We start from the raw sequence: 26,022 nt of genomic DNA on the forward strand, positions 1-26,022 counted from the left end.
AGTGTTTACAGCATGATACCGGGGGGACAGTAGGTGCTCTGTGGATAAACCTGGAATGGCCCCATGGTCCCTGGCTCTCCCCTGTGGGAGAACTGGGCAAGGCTACACCTGGCTGTATGTTCTGACCTCCTAAATGATTTAACCCAGGGGGGCCCTAAAGACTGGCCTCCAATGACCACAACCCAAATGCCGGTCCATCTGATGGAATACTCCAGAGTGAAAATGAACCACGCACTACAATATCCATGAATCTTCATAATATTGAGTAAAAAGAGCAAGTGGCAGATCACTACACACATGCCTGATAGTCAACATTCAAGAACAACAGAAACGAAACACTATATAATTTAGGAACATATGCCTATAAAATAAAAACTTTTTTTTAAGGACTTCCCTGGTGGCTCAGTGGTTAAGAATCCGCCTGCTCATGCAGGGGATGTGAGGTCATTCCCTAGGAAGATTCCACATGCCATGGGGAAACTAAGCCCGTGTGCTCTAGAACCTGTACTTTGCAACAAGAGAAGCCACCACAGTGAGAAGCCCACTCACAGCAACTAGAGAGTAGCTCCCCGCTCACAGAAACCAGAGAAAGCCCATGCCCCGCAATGAAGACCCAGCGCAGCCAAAAATTAAATAAATAAAATGCCTGTTCTTTAAAAAAAAAAAAAATTTAAGAAATGTAAAAAAGTGCTAAACAAAATTCAGGACAGCATGTTACATGTGGCAGAAGAAAGGACGGGACTAAGAAGGATCGTGTAGATAGATGAGTGTCATTGTGAATGTCTGCTTCTTGAACTGCAAGCTGGATTCACCACCCAGTATCAGTTCAGATCAGTCGCTCAGTCGTGTCCGACTCTTTGCGACCCCATGGACTGCAGCACCCAATATAATATTAATAACAGGTCATGCTTGGACCAATGATGAGAATATATCATGAACCAAGAATTAAGATTAATCTAATTCTGTACATCGGATGTCCTGTTACAGTAAATAAAAATAAAGACTGTGTTCTCAGCTTGACCCTAGTTCTGCTTATTTTTGTACTTCCTCCCACAGCAATGCTGGGGGTCACTGCAACCTTGTTCTTGGCAATCGGGGTTACTAGCGCAAGGCTGGGCAGGAAATGAACTGGGGGATGAGGCCATATCTGCTTTAACACTGTTCTCGATGGGTCCTTTGTGGTAAGGGTTTCCAAGAACCAGCAGAGCAGTTGAGGGAGCTGAGTAACATTTACAAGAAATGTGGCCCTGCCCCACCCCCTCACCACCCCGCCCCATCCCCTCTCTCTTCCCTTTACCGCCTCCAACTCTTCCTCCCCACTCAGGCCCAAGTGAAGGGTAACTCACAAGAGCCAATAATGAATATTTCCGTAGAACCAGAACTGCTTACCTGACTTTCTGGAGTCTGGGCAAGAACTGCCCTGACCTCCATTCAGATTCTGGGCCCTGAAGGAAACTTGAGAGGACTAATTCACACAAACACTTATTAAGTAGCAGCAGAGTGATAGTGAGCATCAACCACCTGGGTCCAAATTCTAACGTAGCCATTTCTTAGGTATGCAATTTTTGATACTATACTTAGAAGCCTACACCTCAGTTTTCCCCATCTGCAAAATGGGGATGAATAACAACATCTCACTCTTGGAAAGTTGTTGTAAGACTAAGACATGCAAAACATGCAAGACAGAGCTGGGCACTTAGTAGGTACTGAATGAGTGTTAGCTATTGTTGCTAAGTGTTATGAAGGATGCAGATGAATCAATGAGACCATGGTCTAGGGCAGGAGTTTGCAAACTTTCTTCTGTAAAGAGCCAGATAGTAAATATTTTTGGCTTTGCTGGCCATAAGGTCTTTGCCACGACGACTCAACTTTGCCATGAACGGAGTCATAGACAATTTGTAAATGGATGCGCTTTATTCATTAGTGCTGACAATTGAATTTCACATAATCTTTACCTGTTATGAAATATTATTCCTCATTCAGTGTTTTTTTAGCCTTTCAGAAATGTAAAACCCAGTCTTAGCTTACAGGCCATATAAAACCAGGTAGTGTGGCAGACTTGCAAGCTGTGGCTCACCACCCCTGGTCTAATGGGGAAAAAACATTAACCCCTCTGGATTTCTTTGTTACCTGTATGTTCTGTGTCTGGCTTTACAAGTGAACAACTGAGGCTCATTCTTCAAAGTCCAGCCAAGGGCAGTAATAACTCTATCTGCTGCCACCTTCATGATAAGCACACATTTATTTCATTACTTTTAAAATTTTATCATGAAACATTTAAGGCAAACTGAAAAATTTTAAATATAATGCCAGGACTTCTCTGGTGGCCCAGTGGTCAAGACTCCAAGACTCCTTCAGGGGGCACAGATTAGATTCCTGGTCAGGGAACTAAGATCCTGCAAGCCATGAGGAGTACAAATACTTTTTCATCATCTGGCTTATGAAATAAAGCATTGCCCAAACAGTTGAAGACCCCCCATGCAGATACTCCTCCCCAAGTTACAATCACCCTATCTCTACCCCAGAGAAAAGAACCACCATCCTGACTGGGAATTTATTACCATGTACTTCTTAGTGGGCTTCCCTGGTGGTTCAAACAGTAAAGAATCTGCCTGCAATATGGGAGACCCAGGTTCGATCCCTGGGTCAGGAAGATCCCCTGGAGAAGGAAATGGCTACCCACTCCAGCATTCTTGCCTGGAGAATTCCATGGACAGTGGAACCTGGTGGGCTCCAGTCCTTGGGGGTCACAAAGAGTCAGACTAGGTGACTAATACTTTCACACTTCCTTAGAACTTAAAATATAGAAGCATTCTTAATCAGGAGGTAATATTTCTTTGCATGTACATACACCCTTTATTTAATTGGATTTTAATAATCCAATCAAAGAATATCTCTACTGTATTCAGAGATTAGTCTCAGAGGGTGTAAAAAGGCCCTGAGGCATCCAGTAAGAAATGGTGGTAGTATCAACATTCAGGGTTGACTTCCAAGTCAGCTTTAACCATTGCTCCCCTCTATATTCCTGGGGCTACACCCGATCCCCTCTCCACACTAGATTTTAAACTTCTCTGAAAAGAGACTGATCTTTCATCCTTCCTATACAACCCCTAATATCTTGCACCTACTCTCTTGTACTTTTCTTCAAAGAGACACTATCTCCTATCATCATCCCTGGCAGTCTCCATAGAGGATGGGGAAACTGCCAGAAACTTCAAGGGAAAAAAGGGTGGGGCTTTGATTTCGTTAGAAGTTTGGAGCAACTTTTAGGCCAAGTGTCAGCTTTACGGGAAAGGATGAGGTATGCAACCCCCATGCTCCAAGAGATTGGAGTTTCTGCATGTGTTTGGTGTGGATGGGGGCAGGGGGCATAGAGAAAAGGGGAACTGACAAAATTAGCCCCCTAGAACCAAGAAATCCTTCCTTCCTCTCTGAGGGCCACATGGGGGCTGAGCCAGGATTTGAGATCTAGTCCAAGCTTAAGGGTAGACATGAGTAGCGGTATTTGCAGCCTGGACCCTCAACCTGACAAGACAGCATCTGGGCCAGTGGTCAGAGAGTGTGTGTATGCACCGGCGGTAGGGAGCAGGATGACCCAAGGCGAAGTCTGCTACTGATGGCTTCTAAAGAAACGAGAAACCAGTATTTTACAAATACTTGATATGCACATTGAAAGTGGTACTGCAGTGTACTTTCAGCATATCAGGTGGTAGTCAGGCCACGTGCAGTAAATGCATTCGTGGATTCTACCATTTAAACTCTCACATAATGAACACGGGGCTTAAACAGATCCCTGCAAACAAGCCTTGGACTGAAAATGCTAATTATCCCAGCATAAGCAGTAAGAAAATGGCAGAGCTAACATTTCAGCCACTCCCATTATAAGCTTTTTTTTTTTTTTTTTTTGGCTGTGCTGGGTCTTGGTTGCAGCACAGGGGCTTTAGAGCACGCAAGCTTAGGTTCCCAGCCCAGGGATCAAACCATCTCATTACAAAACTTTTTGTGACGCACATTGGAAAGGAATGGGCTTCCCTGGTGGCTCAGATGCTAATCTGCCTACCAATGTAGGAGACATGAAATATGGGTTCGATCCCTGGGTCAGGAAGATTCCCTGAAGGGAATAGCTACCCACTCCAATACCCCTGCCTGGAGAATTCCATAGGCAGTGGAGCCTGGCAGGCTACAGTCCTTGGGGTCGCCGAGTTGGACAGGACTGAGCAACTACTGGAGGAAAACTCTTGCTTATTGATTGTTGTCAATGACTAAACCCCACACCAAAGGTGAAGGGAACTTGAATCAGAACTTAGAAATAGCACAAGTGTATAGTATTCCAGTAAACTCAACATGTATCAAGGGCACATGCTCAAAATGTTTTACTACTGGGAGAGACAATCGCAAAAAGCCTCAACTGGTAGCTTAGCAAGATTTTGGCATCGCTAGGTCTGCCTTGTCCAGTGGAACTTTCCAGCAAATGCTCTACTGTTCCATGCCTATGGAGCTTCCACAGTGACCTCTCATGGAACCTGACCACTGCTGTTTTAGCCCAGCCCTAATATAATTCATATTGGGAACAGAGGTTGGGATTTCACTGGGCCCCTCCAGCCAAATCTTGTCCACACAAGAATTGGCCCATCTACTCTTTGGCCACACAATCATTTCAGTAAAGTGTGTATCCCAGAAGCCCTTACGGCAAGCAATCAGATTCAGGCAGACCACTCCCCCTTTCCTTCCCAGGATAGATTTTGGCACTTACCAAGAGCATATTAGCATGCCTCTGTATGAATAACACTTAAGCCACAATTTAAGACAAAAAGTATTTTATTCAAAAAACGCCAAGTATAAAAAAAAAAAAAAATAAGATCTCTTTATTCCCCTGTACAGTATTTCACTCAGATAAAACCAGCAGGCTACATGCTGCTCAGAACACAGCCCCAGAGAGGATCCGGAAGGCACACCATCCAGAACTGCTTTTCATATATCTATCCTATATACACAAGTCAGCAATACCCCTCCCCCATCACCCCCGGACCCCATGCCCACTTGGGTAAGCCGGCGACGGGGTCCCCCCGCAGCAGTCAGGGAGCTGCGGCAGCTGTCCCGCCTGAGTCCCGTCACCCTACAAACCAACAGAGCAAGCATCGCAGCCCTCCCCAAAAGGTCCCCAAGTCAGAGGAGGAAAGGAGAGAAAAGAAAACTATGGCAGCAGCCGTGGAAGCTTGGAGCAGGAAGGGAACCAAATAAATAAATAAATAAATACATAACATTGACCTCCAGGTTAGAACGCGCATCATCTTTCCAAGGAGAAAAAAAAAAAAAACCCAAAACAAAATAGGTAAAATAACTTAAAAGGCAAAATTAAAAAAGAATTAGATCAACTACAATCCTTTTGTACACTACCATGCCAACTGTACACACATTTACAGTTTTTCTGTTGATTTGCATTGTTTGTGCATTTGTGTGTGTGTGTGTGTGTGTGTGTGTGTCTGTGTGTGTATGTGTGTGAGGTCTTGGCTTAGAAACAGTTAAGTAAAAACCAAAAAGGAAGACCAGTTCACTTGGGAGTTTTACTAAAGGTGGAAAAAGGGCAGGTGGCTCAGCGTTTGGCCCTGTAGCCTCTTCCATGGCACCTTTCACATGAAGGATGGGGGGAAGGGGGAAGGGACAAAGAGAGGGAACCAAACCCAGGCAGATTTTTGGAGAAGCAGCAGGTAAAAGAGGCAAGTTCAAGTATTTCTCCCAGCACAGCCGGAGTCCCCACAGAAGGCACTCAGAAAGTCGGAAGAGGTGACAGGGACTTAAAATGGTGCTAGTCCTAACCCACCCCAACCCGCGCGCCCCCGCCCCCGCCCGACCCGTCACGGCATTCAGCAGAACTCTTGATGAAGGGAACAGTTCCATGGCAGGATCCTGACCTACTCCCACCCCCCACCACCGCCCACCCCTGGGATTTCGCAGAGTCCAGCAATGCTGGACATCGGTGAGAAGGAAAGCTTCTATGGGAGGAGTGGAGGCCTAGGACGCCTGGAGTGGAGTCTCTTCCTCCCTTTTGGGAGGCAGCCTCCAGGAGCCTGGGGTCTGGAATGAGTTGTATATGTTGTTCCTGTATCAAGCACTGTCCTGCTTGGAGATTAAGTGTCACTGGTACTTGGGAAGCTGGAGACAAGACACTTCCCCTCCTTTGAGCATCTGACAGGGAGGGAAAAACCTGTGGGAGAAGCTATTTGCTGGGCCCTGGCGATAGGCTGTGGAGATGGATCTCAGCAGTTTCCTGGGGCAGGAGGACGTCTTGCATCCACGGATGGTTCTGGATTTCTTCGAAGGTTGGCCGATCTGATGGTCTCAAGGCCAAGCACCATCTAATGAGATGTTGACACTCTGGAGAAAGAAAGGGGTTAGAATGACTCAACTTGCTTTTGCAATGTAAAGATCTTCCCACCTTGCTTCCCAAGGGCCCACAGGTCAGGGATCCAACCAAGGGACCGGGCCCTTTCTAGAAGGCTGCTTCTTCAATGAGAAGGTATTAACTAACATTTAGATCCTCCAGTTTGCCTTCAGCAAAAAAAAAAAGCTCCCCTCTTAAACCTGTGGTTTTCAAACTTCAAGACCTTTCCCACGACACCCACTCACCAAAAATAGGAAGGATGATGACAAGGGATTTTGATGAGCCATCATAAGCATGATGAGGTGATTCAATTCACCTACCGACTTACAAATATGAACACCACCCACGATGAGGTCACTGGAACCGCAGTATTTACAAGGCCTGGCCTGCCTTAAGGGAGAAGGCTCAAAGAGCCCTCAACTTTTTACTCCCAGGCAAAACGGCCAGGAGTTAAGGGATCAGGATTTTTGGATACTCAAAAACAAAGGAAAAAAATCTTCCAGTGATACTAAATGATCTTTTTCTTCCTAATATTCTCACAGGTGCAAAAACACCCACAAATGCACATCATTTGATTCCTGCAGACTGGCTCTCTAGCATGAATCACTGGCCAAGAATCCTGCTAAACCAAGGGTCACAGCCTCTCCTGGGGAGTAAAGCTCTCCAAGCTCGTCAGGGACTATCAGCCTCGTGATTCCAGCCTCTCCTCAATAAGGGGCTTCCCAGAAGTTACCTGAGGAGACCCGTTGCCTGAAGAAAACTTGGCCCCTGACAATCTCCTCATCGTGCTCAAAGGGAATATCTCCGCACACCATGTCATACAGCAGGATCCCCAGAGACCAGACGGCTGCCGACCTGCCATGGTAGCGATGGTAGCGGATCCACTCTGGAGGACTATACACTCGGGTCCCTGTGAGTCAGGGGAATAAGAAGGAAAACATGCTCTTAGCAAAAATAAAACTCAAAGCAACTGAGAGGTATGCTGAGTAACTTAAAAAAAAAAAAAAAAAAGGCACCACCCTACTTCTGTCAGCAGCTGAGTGAACTCCAATCCCCCCCCTCCCCAGGGCTAACAGGAGTGGTTGAGCAGCTTATGGCAACTCTCCAACCCAAAGCATTACGGACTTCTCTATCAGCCCAGACCATAAACAAACAGCTCCAAGAAACAAACAGGGCCAGCCACAGACCCAAGCACCAGGCTTGGATGTGGTAGGACCACCCACAACTGGAGGAGATGAACACATGCATAATCAAGGGAAGTATCTCCACAGACTATCCTTAAATTGCATTAAAGGTCCTTGCCCAGGAGCGGGTTAGAGTGCCACCTCAGATATGATCCAGGCAAGGACACTTGCACAATATCCTAAGTCAGGGTGCCCTTTAAGAGGCCTCTGAATGCAAGGGCAGACACCCACACCCCTTCCTCCATCCAAGGGAGAGGTAGCGCTGCTGGGCTGGCTTCAGACCACGTGATTCCTGTTTACAAACTTTGAGTTGTAAAAAAAAAAATGTGGGGCCATCCCGCTGGCGCTCACCAGGGGGCAGCAAAGACTGGAAGGAAAAAACATGGGAGGACCCGGCCAGCCATTAACTGTTAAATACAAAAAAAAATACAGCCCAACCCAGCGTCCTCCAAGGGCAAATAAACACAAACCACAAGCCCCAGTCACAAGTTTTGAAAGGCTGTCGTTTGTTAGGTTAAACCGCTCAGATGATGACCCACCCTCCTCTGCTTTGATCTCCGAGCTCTCCATTCCATCTTTTCTGAAAGAACCCGTTCCAAGCCCCTCCCTAGGATAGGTTTTCATCCTCTCTGTGGAGACACCCAACTAATTTTCAAACCAGCAAGAGATCCTATTTCACAACATTCATTCCCGACTCCCTCACTCCACATCACCACCAAAGTAAAATAATAATAACATGAACCAACAAAATGAATTATTTAGTGAAACTACTCTTCTCTTCCTTATTCGTCCCTAAATCAAAGGGGAGGGGAAAAACACACACACACACACACACTGCAGCTCTAAAAACTACCTCACCGAAAACTCCCTTATAAATCAAAACAAAAATGACAAAACCGACAATCAATTTTCATCTCTCCCGCTCTCTCCTCCCCCTGTCCCCCTCCCTCCTATCCTTCTACTGGCGGGGAAACTGGGTCAGACTTCAGAAATCTGGGCTACGGCCGGTTGCCCACAACCTCTTATTCATGGGGAAAGCTTGGAACCCACTGAATTTCACTTAAAAAACAAAATCATGCCAGAGACATTACAGGTTCAGCTGGCTCGAAATTCCCAGCTTTCCTACCCTGGGAAGCCCTCCTTCGCCCCACCCCTGCTAGCATCGAGCCAGGCGGCCCGATGACCTTTACAAAGGGCCGGGGAGGGAAGCCTGCCGAGGCCTCCAGGCCAGACCGAGTCACCTGGGCAGTTCCCCTCCCGGGGAGCTCCCCCTCAGGTCTGACTCACCATCGAAGTCCGTGTAGACGGTGTCCTTGAGCAGCGCCCCCGACCCGAAGTCGATGAGCTTGAGCTCGCCGCGATTGAGGTCGATAAGGATGTTCTCGTCCTTGATGTCGCGGTGAAGCACCCCGCAGTCGTGGCAGTGTCGCACCGCCTCCAGCACCTGCCAGAAGAAGCTGCGGGCCAGCTCCTCCTGCAGAGCCCCCCTTTCCGTGATAAAGTCGAAGAGGTCTTGCACCGGCTCCGGCCTCTCCAGGATCAGGACGAAACTGTCGGGCCTCTCGAACCAGTCCAGGAGCCTAATGACGCCGGAGAAGCCCGAGCTCACCTTCTTCAGCAGAACCACTTCCATGGGCACTCGGGTGCCATTAGGCTGCAGAGGGGCGAGGGGGGCTGCAGTTAGGGCGGGGGCGGGTCACAGGGTGCCCCACTCCACCCATCCCGGGGGGTCGCTCCCTCCAGGATACTCACCAGCTCTCCCCAGTCGGAAATCCGGTCCTTCTCCACGTGCTTGATGGCCACCTGGAAAGCCCCCCCATAGAGTCTCTGTTAGAGATTCCCTCGCCGGGGGGCAAAACACACCTGCGTGCCGCGGCCGGCGCGCCCTCCCCGCAAGCCGGGCACCCACTCACCGGCAAGTTGTCGGCGACACGGATGCCTGAGTACACCGAGCCGAAGCCGCCGCTGCCCAGGAGCGGGCCCACCTGGTACTGCGACTCCAGGGGCTCCTTCTCCTTGCCTAGGAAAGCAGTCCCCGGAGACTCAGTGACGGCCCGCGAGCCCCCCAGCTCCCACCCTCGAGGTCCAGCCGCCCCCCACCTCCATCCAGGGTTGGGGGGAGAGAGGCACTTACCCGGCGCCAGCTTGGTGGCGTGCAGGTCGCTGCAGGGCGCGGCGCGCAGGTGGGCAAGCGAGTTGATTTTGGACAAGAGCATCCCCACCTCCAGGGTGTCGGCGCAGAGGCTGTGTCTGGAGGAGCTACTGCAGTAGGGGCTGGGGCTGCGCCGGCGGCTGTGCCTAAGGCCGGGGCTGAGGCTGCGGGTGGCGTTGCGGCTGCGGCTGCGGCTGGCGCGGAAGGCCGAGGGCGAGTCGGAGGACGACTGGGGGCGCTGCCGGGGCCGGCGGCTGACGGACACGCCGGCAGGGTCAGGCAGCGCCGCGGGCGGCAGGGTGGGCGGCTCGAGGGGCTGGTGTGGCAGCGCTGCGGCACAGGGAGTGTGTAGCTGTAGCTGCTGCTGCTGCTGCTGTTGCCGGTCCCGCCACCGCCGCCGCCGCCGCCAAGTCCTCTCCGGCCTCCTCCGCCACCGCGGCCGCTGCAGCAGACGCCCGGCTCGCCCTGCCGCCAGGAGTAAAAGGGGCGGAGCGCGCCGGCGGGGAGGGGGCGCGCGGGCGGGCGGGGATGGGGCGGGGCCTCTCCGGGAGGCCTAGGCGGGGGAAGCCGGGCGGCCGGGCCGGCAGGGGGAGGAGAGAGGGGTGGGGGAGCGGCGGGACAGGGCGACTCCCCTCCGCACCCCCCCCCTCCCCGCTCGCGCTCCGTCGCCGCGCCCCGGCCCCGCCCCCGCCGGCGCGCCTCCAGCCAACCAGAGGCCGGCTCATCTGCATAACGAGGCGCGCTCCCCGCCCACGCCCCGCCCCGGCTCTCGCGGTCAGAATGGTCTCTACGCCGCCACGACGTGGCGGGAAGGAAAAGGCGCCAAAATGGAGGGGGAGGGGCGCGGGGCGTGCTGGGAGGCGGGAGCCGGGTGTTGAGCCGCGAGGGAGGAAGGATGGGGAGGGGCGTATCGATTCAAACCCAAACAATAACAAAGCCATCAAAGGCCGCCCGAGGCCGGGTCTGCGGCTCTCCATTTCTCGGGGTTTTTGGGTCAAGGGCTAAGAGCTGGAGCATAACAAGTTGCGCAGAGCAGACAGCCGTTGGTGTGTCAGGCCCCGAGGCCCGGCGGCCGGCGCGCCGGGGTGTGAGCGACTCTGGGGGGAGGGGGGGGCAGGGGGAGGGTGCCGACGAGGGTGGTCTTTCTGTGTGACTCAGACGCGAGACCTCCAAGTCGGCTTGGGCGGGTTGACCACGCGCTGTGGGCTCGGGCTGGATTCTCTGGGGTTTGAATGTTGGGGGCGCAGGATCTGCAAGATGTGAGTCACAACGGCGGCTTCACGGAGGTGTCACAGGCCTGGAATAAAACCCGGAGAGCTCCGCTCTCTCGGGGGAGGGGTCCAGATCGCGGTTGTCACAGATCGGCCCCCAGATCCCCTGGCAGATTTTTATGTTTTAAAAAAAGCAGAAAGGTTCCAGTGAATCCTGATGCCGAAGAAGTCTGATATGTGTCAGAGTGCCCAGTAAAGAGGAAATCACGAAACAAATGTTAGTATTGTGATGCCAGATGCTGTCTCAGCCCCTTCTGTGAGGGCGGGAGAGAGAAGAAAATGCCTCATCTAAAAGCGAGGGTGGGAAGGCGCGCTAGATGTAATCAGAGTTTTCACGTTGTATTCACCTTCTCATCAGCCTGTTATTACCAGTCAGGCAATAATAGCAATTATTGGCTGCCCCCAGTCTTGACTCAAAGGAAATTCCCCCCTCACCCCCGCTCCATGCCCCCTTGGAAATAACACGGAAACTGACCAATTCGACTTTCATCCTTTGTCCTTTTAAACTTCTTGTAGAGTTGATAACGACGTGTGAAATGAGTAAATTAAAATTCTTTGTAATCCTTAAATTGAGTTGTCGGGTCCTCCTAAGTAATTGAAAGCTAACTACATCCTCTTTTTATTTTTTTTCAAGTTTCTGCCACTTAAAAAATGAAGTCTGAGGATCTGTATAGCTGCACTCATTAATGAATTTAAATGTTTCATTAAAAGTTTTCTACAATGCTGTTATATAAAGATGCTCAGATATTTCACAACTTTTATTATCTTATGAAATATTACATATTTTCCTTTTGTGTACTGTGGCCTAACTCATTCATTTTTGATGACTAGGAAAAAGCCCAAGGGAACAAGAATTATTCCTTTTTTACAGATAGGAAAATGAAACATAAATAAAATGACACAGGGTCATACAACAGCTAAGAGAAGAGAAGAAGAGATAACACAAATTCAACTCCTGACTATCCAAAATTTTCCTTGTTGGGCTCTAAAACTGTCCTTGGTACTGAGTAAGACATCAAGTATCAATCAATGTATGTGACCCCCACCTCCATCCCCTCTTCTTTCCTCTCATAAGCCCTACTGGACTATTCTCACTTGTTCCCACTTGTCTAGCCTTTGTAGAGCTGGACTTTCTGCCTTTGTAGAGGTAGTCAACTTGTTCTGAGAATGCCCCCTCTACACTTCCATTTAAAGTCTTTCCAGACTTCAGGACACAATTAAAATAGTTCCACCCCAGATTGCTAGGCAAACTGTCTACGCCACTTAATCATGTATTTGTTTCTTGTTTTTTTTTTTTTTTTAAATCTATTAACTTTTCAGTTATTTATACCTTGTCTTCCTATTCCTTGAATGAATACTTTATCCAATATTCATTGATAAAGGGAAAAACCAAAATGGGTCCCAACAAAAAGGTCATGATTAAAGTCATTTTATACCAAATTTAAGTGAATTAAGTGGGCTTAGGCAAAGTAAAATAAAGGTTAGGAACAATCTTTAAACTGGGTTAGCCTGCTTTCAGATCTGGGATCTGGTACCTACTACTTAATGTGACATTCATGAAGTTGCTTAACCTTTCATCAATCAGCTTGATCTTTCCTCAAACTGCTTTAGACTCTGAATGGAGGTAATGGCACCTCCCTCATAGGACTGTTGTAAGGAGCAAATGAAATTCTACATATAAAGCTCGTAGACTGGCACGAAGTAAACTTCCAATAAATATTAGCTATGATGGCAATGATGCTGATTATGATTATAACTGATGAAAAGGAAGAATTTGGGGATGGTCTTGCACCTTGGAAGTTTCAAAGATAAAACGCTAGCTAGTTAGATTTTAATCATCTTGGGAGAGAATATGATTCAAACTAGTTGTATACATTCAGTCAAATTCACTTTCTCTAGATCTTTGTAGGGCTCAATCTTTAATTAACGTTAACTAGAGTGATTAACATCTAATATGTCTGCTTCATATGATGGGTACTTCACAGCTGGAAGTTATAAAACATGGACCTTGCTTGGAAAAGAGCTTTTATTTACTTAAAACAGCTTTTAAAGATGATTATTAAACATTCAAGTATATTTTGCATTAAAAGTTATTCTTCAAAGGTAGGGAATTTGATGTTTTGATTCATCAACCTGTAGTTGTAATAATAAAAACAAGCACAACCTGTGATGTCTCAAAGATTCTAACAAAGAATCAGAAAATGAAGGCCATAATTATGCTAACAATTCTCAGGAAAGGAGAGAATTGTTTTATGTTTATTCGAACAATAGCCAAATTAATCGTTAGGTGGTTTCCATATTCTACCTGATTTGGATTTAATCAAGGTATTGTCAAAAGAATGACTTCAGCAATTTCTGTAATCACGCTTTAGAAGAGGTTTGAAAGGGAGGCCTATTCACTATCTTTTAAAGTACCGCTGGGTCTACTTGATACACTTATATAACTAGATCTCTATCAGTTTGTCTCTATAAATTATTTGCAATTAATTGAATAGAAATAATTTGGGTCTGCATCTCTTATTTCTCTCCTAAAAAGAAGGATTACTGAATTTTTAAAATTTAAAGTTTAATTTTGAAAAAATTTATCATTTTTTATTTTACTACTTGTTTGGTAAAATAAAAAGAAAGAGGAAAATTTGGGAGAAAGTCAGATGCAATGCACTTCTTTCTATATCTTAAAATGTCTCCAATTATCTCAACAGTTGTAAGATTATTTAGAAAAATTTAAATTTCACGTATGTGGAATATATGTGAAAACTCCCTACAAATCATAAGACATGAAATAGTCTAAATTTAAAAAGGCTGATGCCTCTGGGAATTCCTTGGCTGTCCAGTGGTTAGGACTGTGGTTCCACTACCAGGAGCCCGGCTTTGATACCTAGTCAGGGAACTAAGATCCTGAAAGCTGTATGTGGCATGCCCGCGCTGCCCTCGCCCCCCAAAAAAAGACTGAAACCTTGATGGCCAACAGGCACATGCAATGTTGCCCATCGTCTCTAATTATTAGAGAAATGCAAATCAAAACTACAATGAGGACTTCCCAGGTGGCCCAGCAGCTAAGATCTACCTGCCAGTGCAGGGGACACTGGTTTGATCCCTGGTTTGGGAAGATCCCAGTGCCCTGGAGCAACTAAGCCCATATGCCACAACTACTGAGACAAGCTTTGGAGCCCTCAAGCTGCAACTACTGAAGCCTGAGAGCCTAGAGCCTGCGCGCTACAACAGAAGTCACTGCAAAGAGAAGCCCACACATTGCAACTAGAGAAAGCACTCACAACAATGAAGACCAGCCCAGCCAAAAAAAAAAAAACAACAACTACCATGAGGTATGACCTTACACCAGTCAGAATGGCCATCATTAAAAAGTCTAAAAGTAAAAACTCCTGGAGAGGGTGTGGAGAAAAGGGAACCCTTCTACACTGTTGCTGGAAATGTAAGCTGGTGCAGCCACTATGGAGAACAGTATGCTGCTGCTGCTGCTGCTGCTAAGTTGCTTCAGTTGTGGCCGACTCTGTGTGACCCCATAGATGGCAGCCCACCAGGCTCCCCCGTCCCTGGGATTCTCCAGGCAAGAACACTGGAGTGGGTTGCCATTTCCTTCTCCAGTTCATGAAAGGGAAAAGTGATAGTGAAGTCGCTTAGTCGTGTCCGATTCTTCGCGATCCATAGACTGCAGCCTACCAGGCTCCTCCGTCTATGAGGTTTTCCAGGCAAGAGTACTGGGGTGGGGTGCCATCGCCTTCTCCAATGGAGAACAGTATAGAGGTTCCTCAAAAAACAAAAAATAGAGTTGCTATATGATCCAGCAATCCCACTTCAGGACATACATAGGGACAAAACTATAATACAAAAAGATACATTCATCCCTATGTTCATAGCAGCACTATATAAAATAGCCAAGACATGGAAATAGCCTAAATGTCTATTGACAGATGAACAGATAAAGAAGATATGCCATAAAAGAGAATATATTGTAATAGTCATAAAATAGAGTGAAATGACGCCATTTGCAGCAACACGGATGGACCTAGAGATTATCATACCAAGTGAAATAAGTCAGAAAGAGAAAGACAAATACCATATGATATCACTTACATGTGGAATCTAAAATATGACACAAATGAATCTATCTATGAACAGAAACAGATTCACAGACAGACTTGTGGTTGTGGGGGGAGTGGATAGATTGCGAGTTTGGGATTAGCATATGCAAACTATTACATATAGAATGGATCAACAAGATCCTACTGTATAACACAGGGAACTATATTCAATATCCTGTGGTAAACCATGATGGAAAAGAATATGAAAAAGAATGTATATATATGTATGTATAACTGAACTACTCTGCTGTACAACAGAAATTAACACAACATTGTAAATCAACTACACTTTAATAAAATAAATTTTAAAATAAATAAAAAGACTGAAGATCCCTTTTTAAGTTGTAGTGCTTGTGGTAGTGGTGGACAGCTAGGAAATCCAGAATGTCCCAACAGCAGAACAGTCAGGAAATCTATGAAGTCAAGTTAGAACTGGTTCTTGTCATTGATAAGATGTGACATTTGTTTCAAGTTTGTAAATCTCCCTTAGTCAGCTTCCAATTTTCTCAGCAAGGTTGGAGAAAGAAAGGGTTTTTGTTATTCAGTAAAGTATATGTAAATTCATTACCAATTCATTTGTTTTTTTTAAAGAAATGAAAATAACCTAGATTTATTTTTGATTTTTACACATTTAGTACTGAGAGTTTGAGTAAAATTAATTGAACGTGCTATACCCAATGATTTTATAGTTCCTGGGTATCACTGGATAGGTAAAAACAAAAAAGAGCAGCTTAGAATGTACAAAGGCTACAGGAAGCCTGGAGACTGTTATAGAAATACCTTATTAGAAGATGAGGAAAATGGATGCTTCAGATCAAAAACAGGCAAAGGCATCAAAACTCTGCATGTTTAACTGATAAAGTAGAGGGGCTGTGTGTGTGTGTGAGAGAGAGAGAGACAAAATTCACATGTATGAAAGCTGATGAGGGGACTGTCTGTCATTTTCTAAAAAATAGAATAAAATTATTGATGCATGACTTGGAAAAGCCACAAAGTGCACCTAAGTAAAAGAAAAAAAAAATTCACTCAAAAAGATTTCATGGAACATCGAAACACTAAAAAGATGGTAATGAAACATTTGTTTATTGTATATCTCATTTATCATTTAATAATATACAGCTTTATTTTTTTGCATTTGTTTAGTCTCTATAACCGGAGAAGGCAATGGCACCCCACTCCAGTACTCTTGCCTGGAGAATCCCATGGATGGAGGAGCCTGGTAGGCTGCAGTCCATGGGGTTGCTAAGAGTTGGACACAACTGAGCGACTTCACTATCACTTTTCACTTTCATGCATTGGAGAAGGAAATGGCAACCCACTCCAGTGTTCTTGCTTGGAGAATCCCAGGGACGGGGGAGCCTGGTGGGCTGCTGTCTATGGGGTCGCACAGTCGGCCACGACTGAAGTGACTTAGCAGCAGCAGCAGCAGCAGTCTCTATAACTAGATTATAAATATACTGAGGGCAGAAACCATTCTTCCATTGAGCATAAAAGCTAAGGGCTGACAGTGGGTCAAGTGAGAGGGGCAGAAAAGAGACTGTGATAGCAACCAAAATTGAGCATCAAAGATGTGCTGGGGGACTTCCCTGGTGGTCCAGTGGTTAAAACTCCATGCTTCCAATGCAGTGGGCATAGGTTTGACCCCCAGTCAGGGAACTAGGATTCCCGCATGCCCTGTGGTGTCAAAAAAAAAAAAAAAGGCAATTATAATAAATGACCAAGCCTATTAAGAAAGCAAATATTTAAAAAACAAAGCAAAATTCATGTAAAGTGAATCCTTTACTTGAATCCTTATATAAATCCTGTGACATAGGCAATTTTACTATCTTCACTGGCTTATAGGTAAGTAAACAGAAACAGAGAAAAGTAATTTGCCATAGCTAAGTGGCAGAGCCATCCCCTCCCCATCATGCCAAACTGCTTTTTCAAAGAACACAAGATGAGTTTAAGGGATTTAACAAGGTAAGCTATGATTAAGTTCTAACTGAGGGTATATCATCCACAAGGGCAGGGTTCAGAGGAGGCTGAAGAAGTCAAGGAAGGCTCACGGAGGATGTAGAACTTGATGTGAAATCTTGAAGGATGAGTAAGATGCAAATAGATAGGAGAGATAGGGGACTTCCCTGGTGGTCCAGTGGATTTGTGTGTGTGTGTGTGTGTGCGTGCGCTCTCAACGCAAGGGGCATGTGTTCAACCCCTGGTTGGGGAACTAAGATCCTGCATGCTGCATGGCGCAGGCAAAAGATGCTTTGTGTGATGTTCTCTGTATTCTCCTATACTTGGAAAGTGAGTGAATAAAAGTTTCTTTAAATAAATGAAAAGCAGAAAGCCAGAGAGAAAAACCAGTCGGACCTCATGACGTCAAGACGCAAAATGTGAAAGAGATGAAAAAGATGACAGATTTTATTTCAGTCTTTATTGAAGAAGAAACTAGGAAGATTCTCTATTCAAATCATCTCTTGAAGCTTATGGTTTGGGAATAGTAGCTTACACTGTGGTTAACACATAGGGTGTTCAAGATTCAAATGACGAAGAAGACATGCATTAACATGATTGGATGAAATCCACTTGATAATTTGGAGAAACTTGCATTTTCAACATACACTTCCTCTTTTCCAACTCTGTTTTAGTTCTCTTTTTAGATTAGGTTCTGCTAAAACAAATATGGACAGCTCACCACAGCCAGAACTAGAAAACTATACCGTAAACACAGAACCATCTTTTATGGCCTTGGCCTTCAGTGTATGTCAACATTTCTTTGAATGTCTCGGTTCGATCTTGGGCTCAATTTAGAGAGCAAGTGAGTTGTGCTATCCTCTTTACAGAAATAGTGTTACTTTTCCCTGGATAGGTTAAGCTTGTTTCTGTGTCCAGTGATGCTACATTTAGAGGGACACCCACTCACTAGATGAAAATCAAACTTATCATTGGCACTCATCAGAATTTCTCTGAAGTCACTCTTATGAATGGGAGTTATATTGGCAAAGAGCCCGTCTCTTTATGCAGGGCTGTAAAGACAACACAGATTACATACTTTAGCCCAAATTACAAATGTACCCTGAGTTCAGTCTGTCTTTACAAACCAATACAACGCCATTTGGGCTTCTTGCAGCTCTCTGATGGAGAAGGCGATGGCACCCCACTCCAGAACTCTTGCCTAGAAAATCCCATGGATGGAGGAGCCTGGTAGGCTGCAGTCCATGGGGTCGAGAAGAGTTGGACACGACTGAGCGACTTCACTTTCACTTTTCACTTTCATGCATTGGAGAAGGAAATGGCAACCCACTCCAGTGTTCCTGCCTGGAGAATCCCAGGGACGGGGGAGCCTGGTGGGCTGCCATCTGTGGGGTCACACAGAGTCAGACACAACTGAAGCGACTTAGCAGCAGCAGCAGCTCTCTGATCATTGCAGCCAATAATTTTTAAACTCACAGCAATTAATGTACTAGTATTTTGCCACAATCATGCTCTTCTAAGTACTCACTGTCTTCATAGCATCATCTTTAAGAGCAGCAAGCATTACCTGAGTGTTGGCCATGAAAGGATTCATATTTCTCCAATGAGACCATAAGCTCTTCAAGTGCAGAGTTTATACTGTAAATTTTTTAAGATCACGTAGCTCCCTTTGGTAGCTACTAGATAGTTTTTTTTTTTAATGGAATTTAATTAAACCCAAAAGAGAATACATTTAAGATCCTGAGTTTCCCTTGCCTTAATCTTTGCTCCTGCTATTTTTATTGTACATATTATAGCAACAAAACAAGTGGCTATTTGCGCTTTCAAAAATTAAGACTTCAGAGCAATTTTTTGCCTTTCTCAGAAAAGTACTTACTTTTTTTTATTTTTAGCTGTGCTGGGGCTTCATTGCTGCGCTCGGGCTTTCTCTAGTTGCAGCGAGTGGAGGCTACTCTAGTTGCGGTGCTCGGGCTTTTCATTGCAGCGGCTTTGCCTGTTGCAGAGCACAGGCTCTAGGGCTCATCTGCTTCAGTAATTGCAGCACACAGGCTCAGTAGTTGTGATGCATGAGCTTAGTTGCTCCCTGGCATCTTCCTGGACCAGAGATTGAACCTGTGTCCCCTGCATTGGCAAGTGTATTCTTAACCACTGGACCACCAGGGAAGCCCAGAAAAGCACCCAAGGCTTAGAGAATTAGCTACAGTCTAATTTTTAGGGATAATACTTAATATTAATTGAGCACTAACTATGTGCTAAGCACTAGTCTAGTTAATTTTATGTGCTGTATATACTCTCATACACATTAATATATGATAGATATTCATATGGCATATACATATTTTTTTCCCTTCAATCCTCTTGATTATTATTATAGCCAGGAAGGTAAATAACTTGCCCAAGGCCCACAGGTGAGAGAGGCACAAGCCCTGATACATAGAACATATGCTGATTAAGAGATAGACAACGTATGGGGTAGCTCTTTGTGTGTTAGAGGTCACACTCAGAGCACAGAAGGCCACAAGCCAGATTAAATACAATCAGGAAGCAAGGTAATGAATGGAAAGACAATAGAGCCAGTGGATAATTTCCTTCAATATTGTGCCCAAGAGAAATGAACGAGGATTGGAACAATGTTGAAAGTTAACGGTGTGAGTGAGTGGTGACAAAGAGGAATGACAGCTGAAAATGAGAGCTTCTGGTAGTCAAGCATGTGGGATAAGGGTTAGCCTTAGGGTGAGAGAAAGCTATAATCTATGGCTATGAGACAGGTATCTCTTGTGTTTTGCAGGGGTATTGACTGATACAGTCAGTTAATCTATAAATACTTGCTAAACAGCTACTATGTCCAAGGTACTGTGCCACAGAGATAGGTAGAGGCAAAAGACACAGTCCTAGTTTCTTATGAATCTTTTTATCCTGATAAGGCAAGACATATAGAATCATGAAGATTGAGCTTGAAGGAAACATAAAGATCTTCTCATCTAATCTTTCTAGTTTTACAGATGACCAAAACCAAATCTCAGAGGCAGGAAGTGACTTGCCAAAGTTCCCATAGCCTTTTTAGAGCAAGGGTAGAAGCCAGACTTGATTACCACTCCAGGCTCTTTATATTTTCTTATATAGATGTAATTAGTAATGAATGGTAGTATTTGCCAAGTAGAAAATGAATGGTATAGGCAATGCATTTTTTCTTACCGTAATATGTTTACAATTAAATGCTAAAATTTTTTCTGGGGAATTTTCAGGTGCAGAGGGACTTTCCCAGTTGTCTCCTCAGCTGCTTTAGCATGAAAACAGAAAAAGGCCCTCCGGCGTGCTCTCGGAGCACCTGTGCCACCTCAGTCATATACGTCACACGTGATCTTGACCCATCTAGTCCAGTAGTTCTGAAAGTGTGTGGTCTCCAGATGAGCAGCACCTGGAAACTTGCTACAAATGCAAATTCTTGAGCCCACTCCAGATCCACTCAATCAGAAACTCCGGGGGTGGGGCTCAGTGATTTATGGTTTAACAAGCCATCAGCTTGCACTGATACACTTTTTAAAAAACTGTATATATAATTTTTATTTATTTTTGGCTATGTGGTCTTCATTGCTGCATGGACTTTTTCTCTAGTTGTGGCGAATGGGGGCTAACTCTCCAGTTGTGGTGCTCCAGCCTCTCATTGCGGTGGCTTCTCTTGTGGTGGCTTCTCTTGTTGTGGCTTCGAGGCTCAAGAGCACAGGCTCAATAGCTGTGACTCACAGGCTTAGGTGCTCAGCAGCATGTGGGATCTTCCTGGATCAAGGATTGAATTCATGTCTCCTGCCTTGCCAGACAGGTTTTATACCACTGAGCCATCAGGGAACCCCACTGATGTGCTTTTGAGCTTGAGAAACTCTGGTCTCTCTAAATGGCTCTTCAGAGAGCTTATGAGATCCTTGAAAGCAGAGACCATGTCTTCCATAGTTTATATTTTCCTAGATTAGTACCAAACCTTGAATGCAGTGGTAAAAGTGAAAGTGTTAGTATCTCAGTCACGTCCGACTCTTTGTGACCCCATGGACTATAGCCCACCAGGCTCCTCTGACCATGGGATTTCCCAGGCAAGAATACTGGAGTGGGTTGCCATTCCCTTATCCAGGAGATCTTCCCAACCCAGGGATTGAACCTAGGTCTTCTGCATTGCAGGCAGTTTCTTTACTAATTGAGCCACCAGGGAAGATGGCCCTGGTAGATGTTCGTATGAACACAGTGGATGTTTATAAATATTTCTGAAACAACTATGGGAGTGTACATGATAAGGCAAAACATGTTATTATCCAACTTTCCTCCTGTAATGATTAGCACCTTTCAATTCACTTTATGTTTTGAGCTGATTAGTGTCTCTCTGACCCCCAAATTCATATGTTGATGACTTAATTGCCCCCTTCTGTACCTTGGAATCTGTATTTGGAGATAGGACCATTAAAGAGGTAACGAGGGAAATCCCCTAGTGGTCCAGCGGTTAAGATTCTTTGCTTCCAAATCAATCAATGTGATACACTTCAGTTCAGTCACACGTTACCAATTTGAAGGATAAAAACAATATGATTATCTCAATAGTTGCAGAGAAAGCCTTTGACAAAATTCAGCACCCATTTATGATAAAAAACTCTCCAGAAAGCAGGCATAGAAGGCACATACCTCAACATAATAAAAGCCATATATGATAAACCCACAGCAAACATTATCCTCAATGGCAAAAAAATTGAAAGCATTGCCCCTAAAGTCAGGAACAAGATAAGAGTGCCCACTCTCACCACTACTATTCAACATAGTTTTGGAAGTTTTAGCCACAGCAATGAGAGAAGAAAAAGAAATAAAAGGAATCCAGATTGGAAAAGAAGAAGTAAAACTCGCACTGTTTCCAGATGACATGATCCTCCACATAGAAAACCCTAAAGACATCACCAGAAAATTACTAGAGCTAATCAATGAATATGGTAAAGTTGCAGGATATAAAATTAATCCCTTGCATTCCTATACACTAACAATGAGAAAATGGAGAAATTAAAGAAATTAAAGAAACAATCCCATTCATCACCGTGATGAAAAGAATAAAATATTTAGGAATAAATCTACCTGAAGAAACCAAAGACCTATATATAGAAAACTATAAAACACTGATGAAAGAAAACAAAGATGACACAAATAGATGGAGGCTGCTACTGCTAAGTCACTTGAGTCGTGTCCAACTCTGTGCAATCCCATAGACGGCAGCCCACCAGGCTCCTCTGTCCCTGGGATTCTCCAAGCAAGAATACTGGAGTGGGTTGCCATTTCCTTCTCCAACAGATGGAGAAATATACCATATTCATGGATCGGAAGAATCAATATAGTGAAAATGAGTATATCACCCAAAGCAATCTATAGATTCAATGCAATTCCTATCAAGCTACCAACGGTATTTTTCACAGAACTAGAACAAATAATTTCACAATTTGTATGGAACTACAAAAAACCTCAAATAGCCAAAGCAATCTTGAGAAAGAAGAATGGAACTGGAGGAAACAATCTGCCTGACTTCAGACTATACTGCAAAGCTGCAGTCATCAAGACAGTATGGTACTGGCACAAAGACAGAAATATAGATCAATGGAAGAAAATAAAAAGCCCAGAGATAAATCCACACACCTATGGACACCTTATCTTTAACAAAGGAGGGAAAAATATAAGTGGAGAAAAGACAATCTTTTTAACAAGTGGTTCTGGGAAAACTGGTCAACCACCTGTAAAAGAATGAAACTGGAACACTTTCTAACACCATCAGTAGAGTTCAGTTCAGTTGCTCAGTCCTGTCCAACTCTTTGCGACCCCATGGGCTGCAGCACACCAGGCCTCCCTGTCCATTGCCAACTCACAGAGTTCACTCAGACTCATGTCCATTGAGTCGGTGATGCCATCCAGCCATCTCATCCTCTGTCATCCCCTTCTCCTCCTGCCCTCAATCTTTCCCAGCATCAGAGTCTTTTCAAATGAGTCAGCTCTTCCCATCAGGTGGCCAAAGTATTGGAGTTTCAACCTCAGCGTCAGTCCTTCCAATGAACACTCATGACTGATCTCCTTCAGGATGGACTGGTTGGATCTCCTTGCAGTCCAAGGGACTCTCAAGAGTCTTCTCCAACACCACAGTTCAAAAGCGTCAATTCTTTGGCACTCAGCTTTCTTTATAGTCCAACTCTCACATCCATACATGACTACTGGAAAAACCACAGCTTTGACTGGATGGACCTTTGTTGGCAAAGTAAAGTCTCTGCTTTTTAGTATGCTGTCTAGGTTGGTCATAATTTTTCTTCCAAGGAGCAAGCATCTTTTAATTTCATGGCTGCAGTCACAATCTGCAGTGATTTTGGAACCCAAAAAATTAAAGTTTGATACTGTTTCCACTGTTTCTCCATCTCTTTGCCATGAAGTGATGGGACCAGATGCCATGATCTTAGTTTTCTGAATGTTGAGCTTTAAGGCAACTTTTTCACTCTCACTTTCATCAAGAAGCTTTTTAGTTCTTCTTCATTTTCTGCCATAAGGGTGGTGTCATCTGTATATCTGAGGTTATTGACACTTCTCCCGGCAATCTTGATTCCAGCTTGTGCTTCTTCCATTCCAGCATTTCTCATGATGTACTCTGCATATAAGTTAAATAAGCAGGGTGACAATATACAGCTTTGACATACTCCTTTTCCTATTTGGAACCAGTCTGTTGTTCCATGTCTGGTTTAACTGTTGCTTCCTGACCTGCATACAGATTTCTCAAGAGGCAGGTCAGGCGTCTGGTATTCCCATCTCTTTCAGAATTTTCCAGAGTTTGTTGTGGTCCACACAGTCAAAGGCTTTGGCATAGTCAATAAAACAGAAGTAGATGTTTTTCGGGAATTTTCTTGCTTTTTTGATAATCCAGTGGATGTTGGCAATTTGATCTCTGGTTCCTCTGCTTTTTCTAAATCCAGCTTGAACATCTGGAAGTTCATGATTCACATACTGTTGAAGCCTGGCTTGGAGAATTTTGAGCATTACTTTACTAGCGTGTGAGATGAGTGCAATTGTTCAGTAGTTTGCGCATTCTTTGGCATTGCCTTTCTTTGGGACTGGAATGAAAACTGACCTTTTCCAGTCCTGTGGCCACTGCTGAGTTTTCCAAGTTTGCTGGCATTGTGTGGAGCACTTTCACAGCATCATCTTTTAGGATTTGAAATAGCTCAACTGGAATTCCATCACCTCCACTAGCTTTGTTGTAACACCATACACAAAAATAAACTCAAAACCATACACAAAAATAAACTCAAAATGGATTAAAGATCTAAATGTAAGACCAGAAACTATAAAACTTCTAGAGGAAAACATAGGCAAAACACTCTCTGACATAAATCACAGCAATATCCTCTATGACCCACCTCCCAGAGTAATGGAAATAAAAGCAAAAATAAACAAATGGGATCTAATTAAACTTAAAAACTTTTGCAAAATGAAGGAAAGTATAAGCAAGGTGAAAAAACAGCCTTCAGAGTGGGAGAAAAAAATAGCAAACAAAGCAACTGACAAAGAATTAATCTTAAAAATATACAAACAGCTCATGCAGCTCAATGCCAGAAAAATAAAAGACCCAATCAAAAAATGGACCAAAGAACTAAACAGACATTTCTCCAAAGAAGACATACAGATGGCCAACAAACACATGAAAAGATGCTCAACATTACTCATTATCAGAGAAATGCAAATAAAAACCACAATGAGGTACCATCTCACACCAGTCAGAATGGCTGCCATCAAAAAGTCTACAAACAATAAATGCTGGAGAGGGTGTGGAGAAAAGGGAACCCTCTTACACTATTGGTGGGAATGCAAACTAGTACAGCCACTATGGAGAACAGTGTGGAGATTCCTTAAAAAACTGATAACAAAACTGCCATACGACCCAGCAATCCCACTGCTAGGCATACACACTGAGAAAACTATAATTGAAAGAGACACATGTACCCCAATGTTCATTGCAGCACTGTTTACAATAACCAGGACATGGAAGCAACCTAGATGTCCATCAGCAGATGAATGGATAAGAAAGTTGTGGTACATGTATATAATAGAATATCACTCAGCTATTAAAAAGAATGCATTTGAATCAGTTCTAATGAGGTAGATGAAACTGGAGCCTATTATACAGAGTCAAGTAAGTCAGAAAGAAAAACACCAATACAGTATATTAATGCATATATATGGAATTTAGAAAGATGGTAACGACGACCCTGTATGCAAGAAAACAAAAGAGACACAGATGTGAAGAATAGACTTTTGGACTCTGTGGGAGAAGGCGAGGGTGGGATGATTTGAGAGAATAGCACTGAAACATGTATATTACCATATGCAAAATAGATGACCAGTCCAAGTTCAATGCATGAAACAAGGCACTAAAGCCGGTGCACTGGGACAACCCAAAGGGATGGGATGGGGAGGGAGGTGGGAGGCAGGTTCAGAATGAGGGGCACATGTACACCTGTGGCTGATTCATGTCAGTGTATTGCAAAAACCACCACACACCACAATATTATAAAGTAATTAGCTTCCAATTTAAAAAAAAAAAAAAAAGATTCTTTGCTTCCACTACAGGGGGCACAGGTTCAATCCCTGGTTGGGGAACTAAGATCCCACATGCTGCATGGCCAAAAAAAAAAAAATAATAGTAATAAAATAAAGAGGTAATGAAGGTAAAATCAGGTCATATGGGTGGCCTCTAATCCAGTATGAGTGTTCTACTTATAAGAAGAGAAGATGAGGACACAGAAGGGATGCACAGAGGAGGGAAGACCACTTGAAGACAAAGAAGACAAGAAGAGGGACTTCAGAAGAAACTAACCCTGTCAACATCTTGATCTCAGACTTCTAGTCTCCAGAAGTGTGAGAAAAATTGATTTCCATTGCTTAGGCCACCAGACTGTGATATTTTATTATGACAGTCCTA

General features: G+C 44.6%; 1 protein-coding gene across 1 annotated transcript; it reads right to left on the reverse strand.

Annotated features, from left to right (window-relative positions):
* Positions 1–4,800: 4,800 nt before the first annotated feature.
* PIM1 (Pim-1 proto-oncogene, serine/threonine kinase) lies at positions 4,801–10,206 on the reverse strand. Its single transcript, XM_055571548.1, has 6 exons — positions 9,701–10,206; positions 9,480–9,586; positions 9,319–9,369; positions 8,854–9,220; positions 7,116–7,292; positions 4,801–6,375 (listed from the first exon to the last, which is right to left on the reverse strand). Exons 1-6 carry the CDS (start codon positions 9,780–9,782, stop codon positions 6,218–6,220), a joined length of 942 nt encoding a protein of 313 aa, XP_055427523.1. The 5' UTR covers positions 9,783–10,206; the 3' UTR covers positions 4,801–6,217.
* Positions 10,207–26,022: the final 15,816 nt, after the last annotated feature.

Source organism: Bubalus kerabau, chromosome 3, assembly GCF_029407905.1.
Source record: "Bubalus kerabau isolate K-KA32 ecotype Philippines breed swamp buffalo chromosome 3, PCC_UOA_SB_1v2, whole genome shotgun sequence".
NCBI lineage: Eukaryota > Metazoa > Chordata > Mammalia > Artiodactyla > Bovidae > Bubalus > Bubalus kerabau.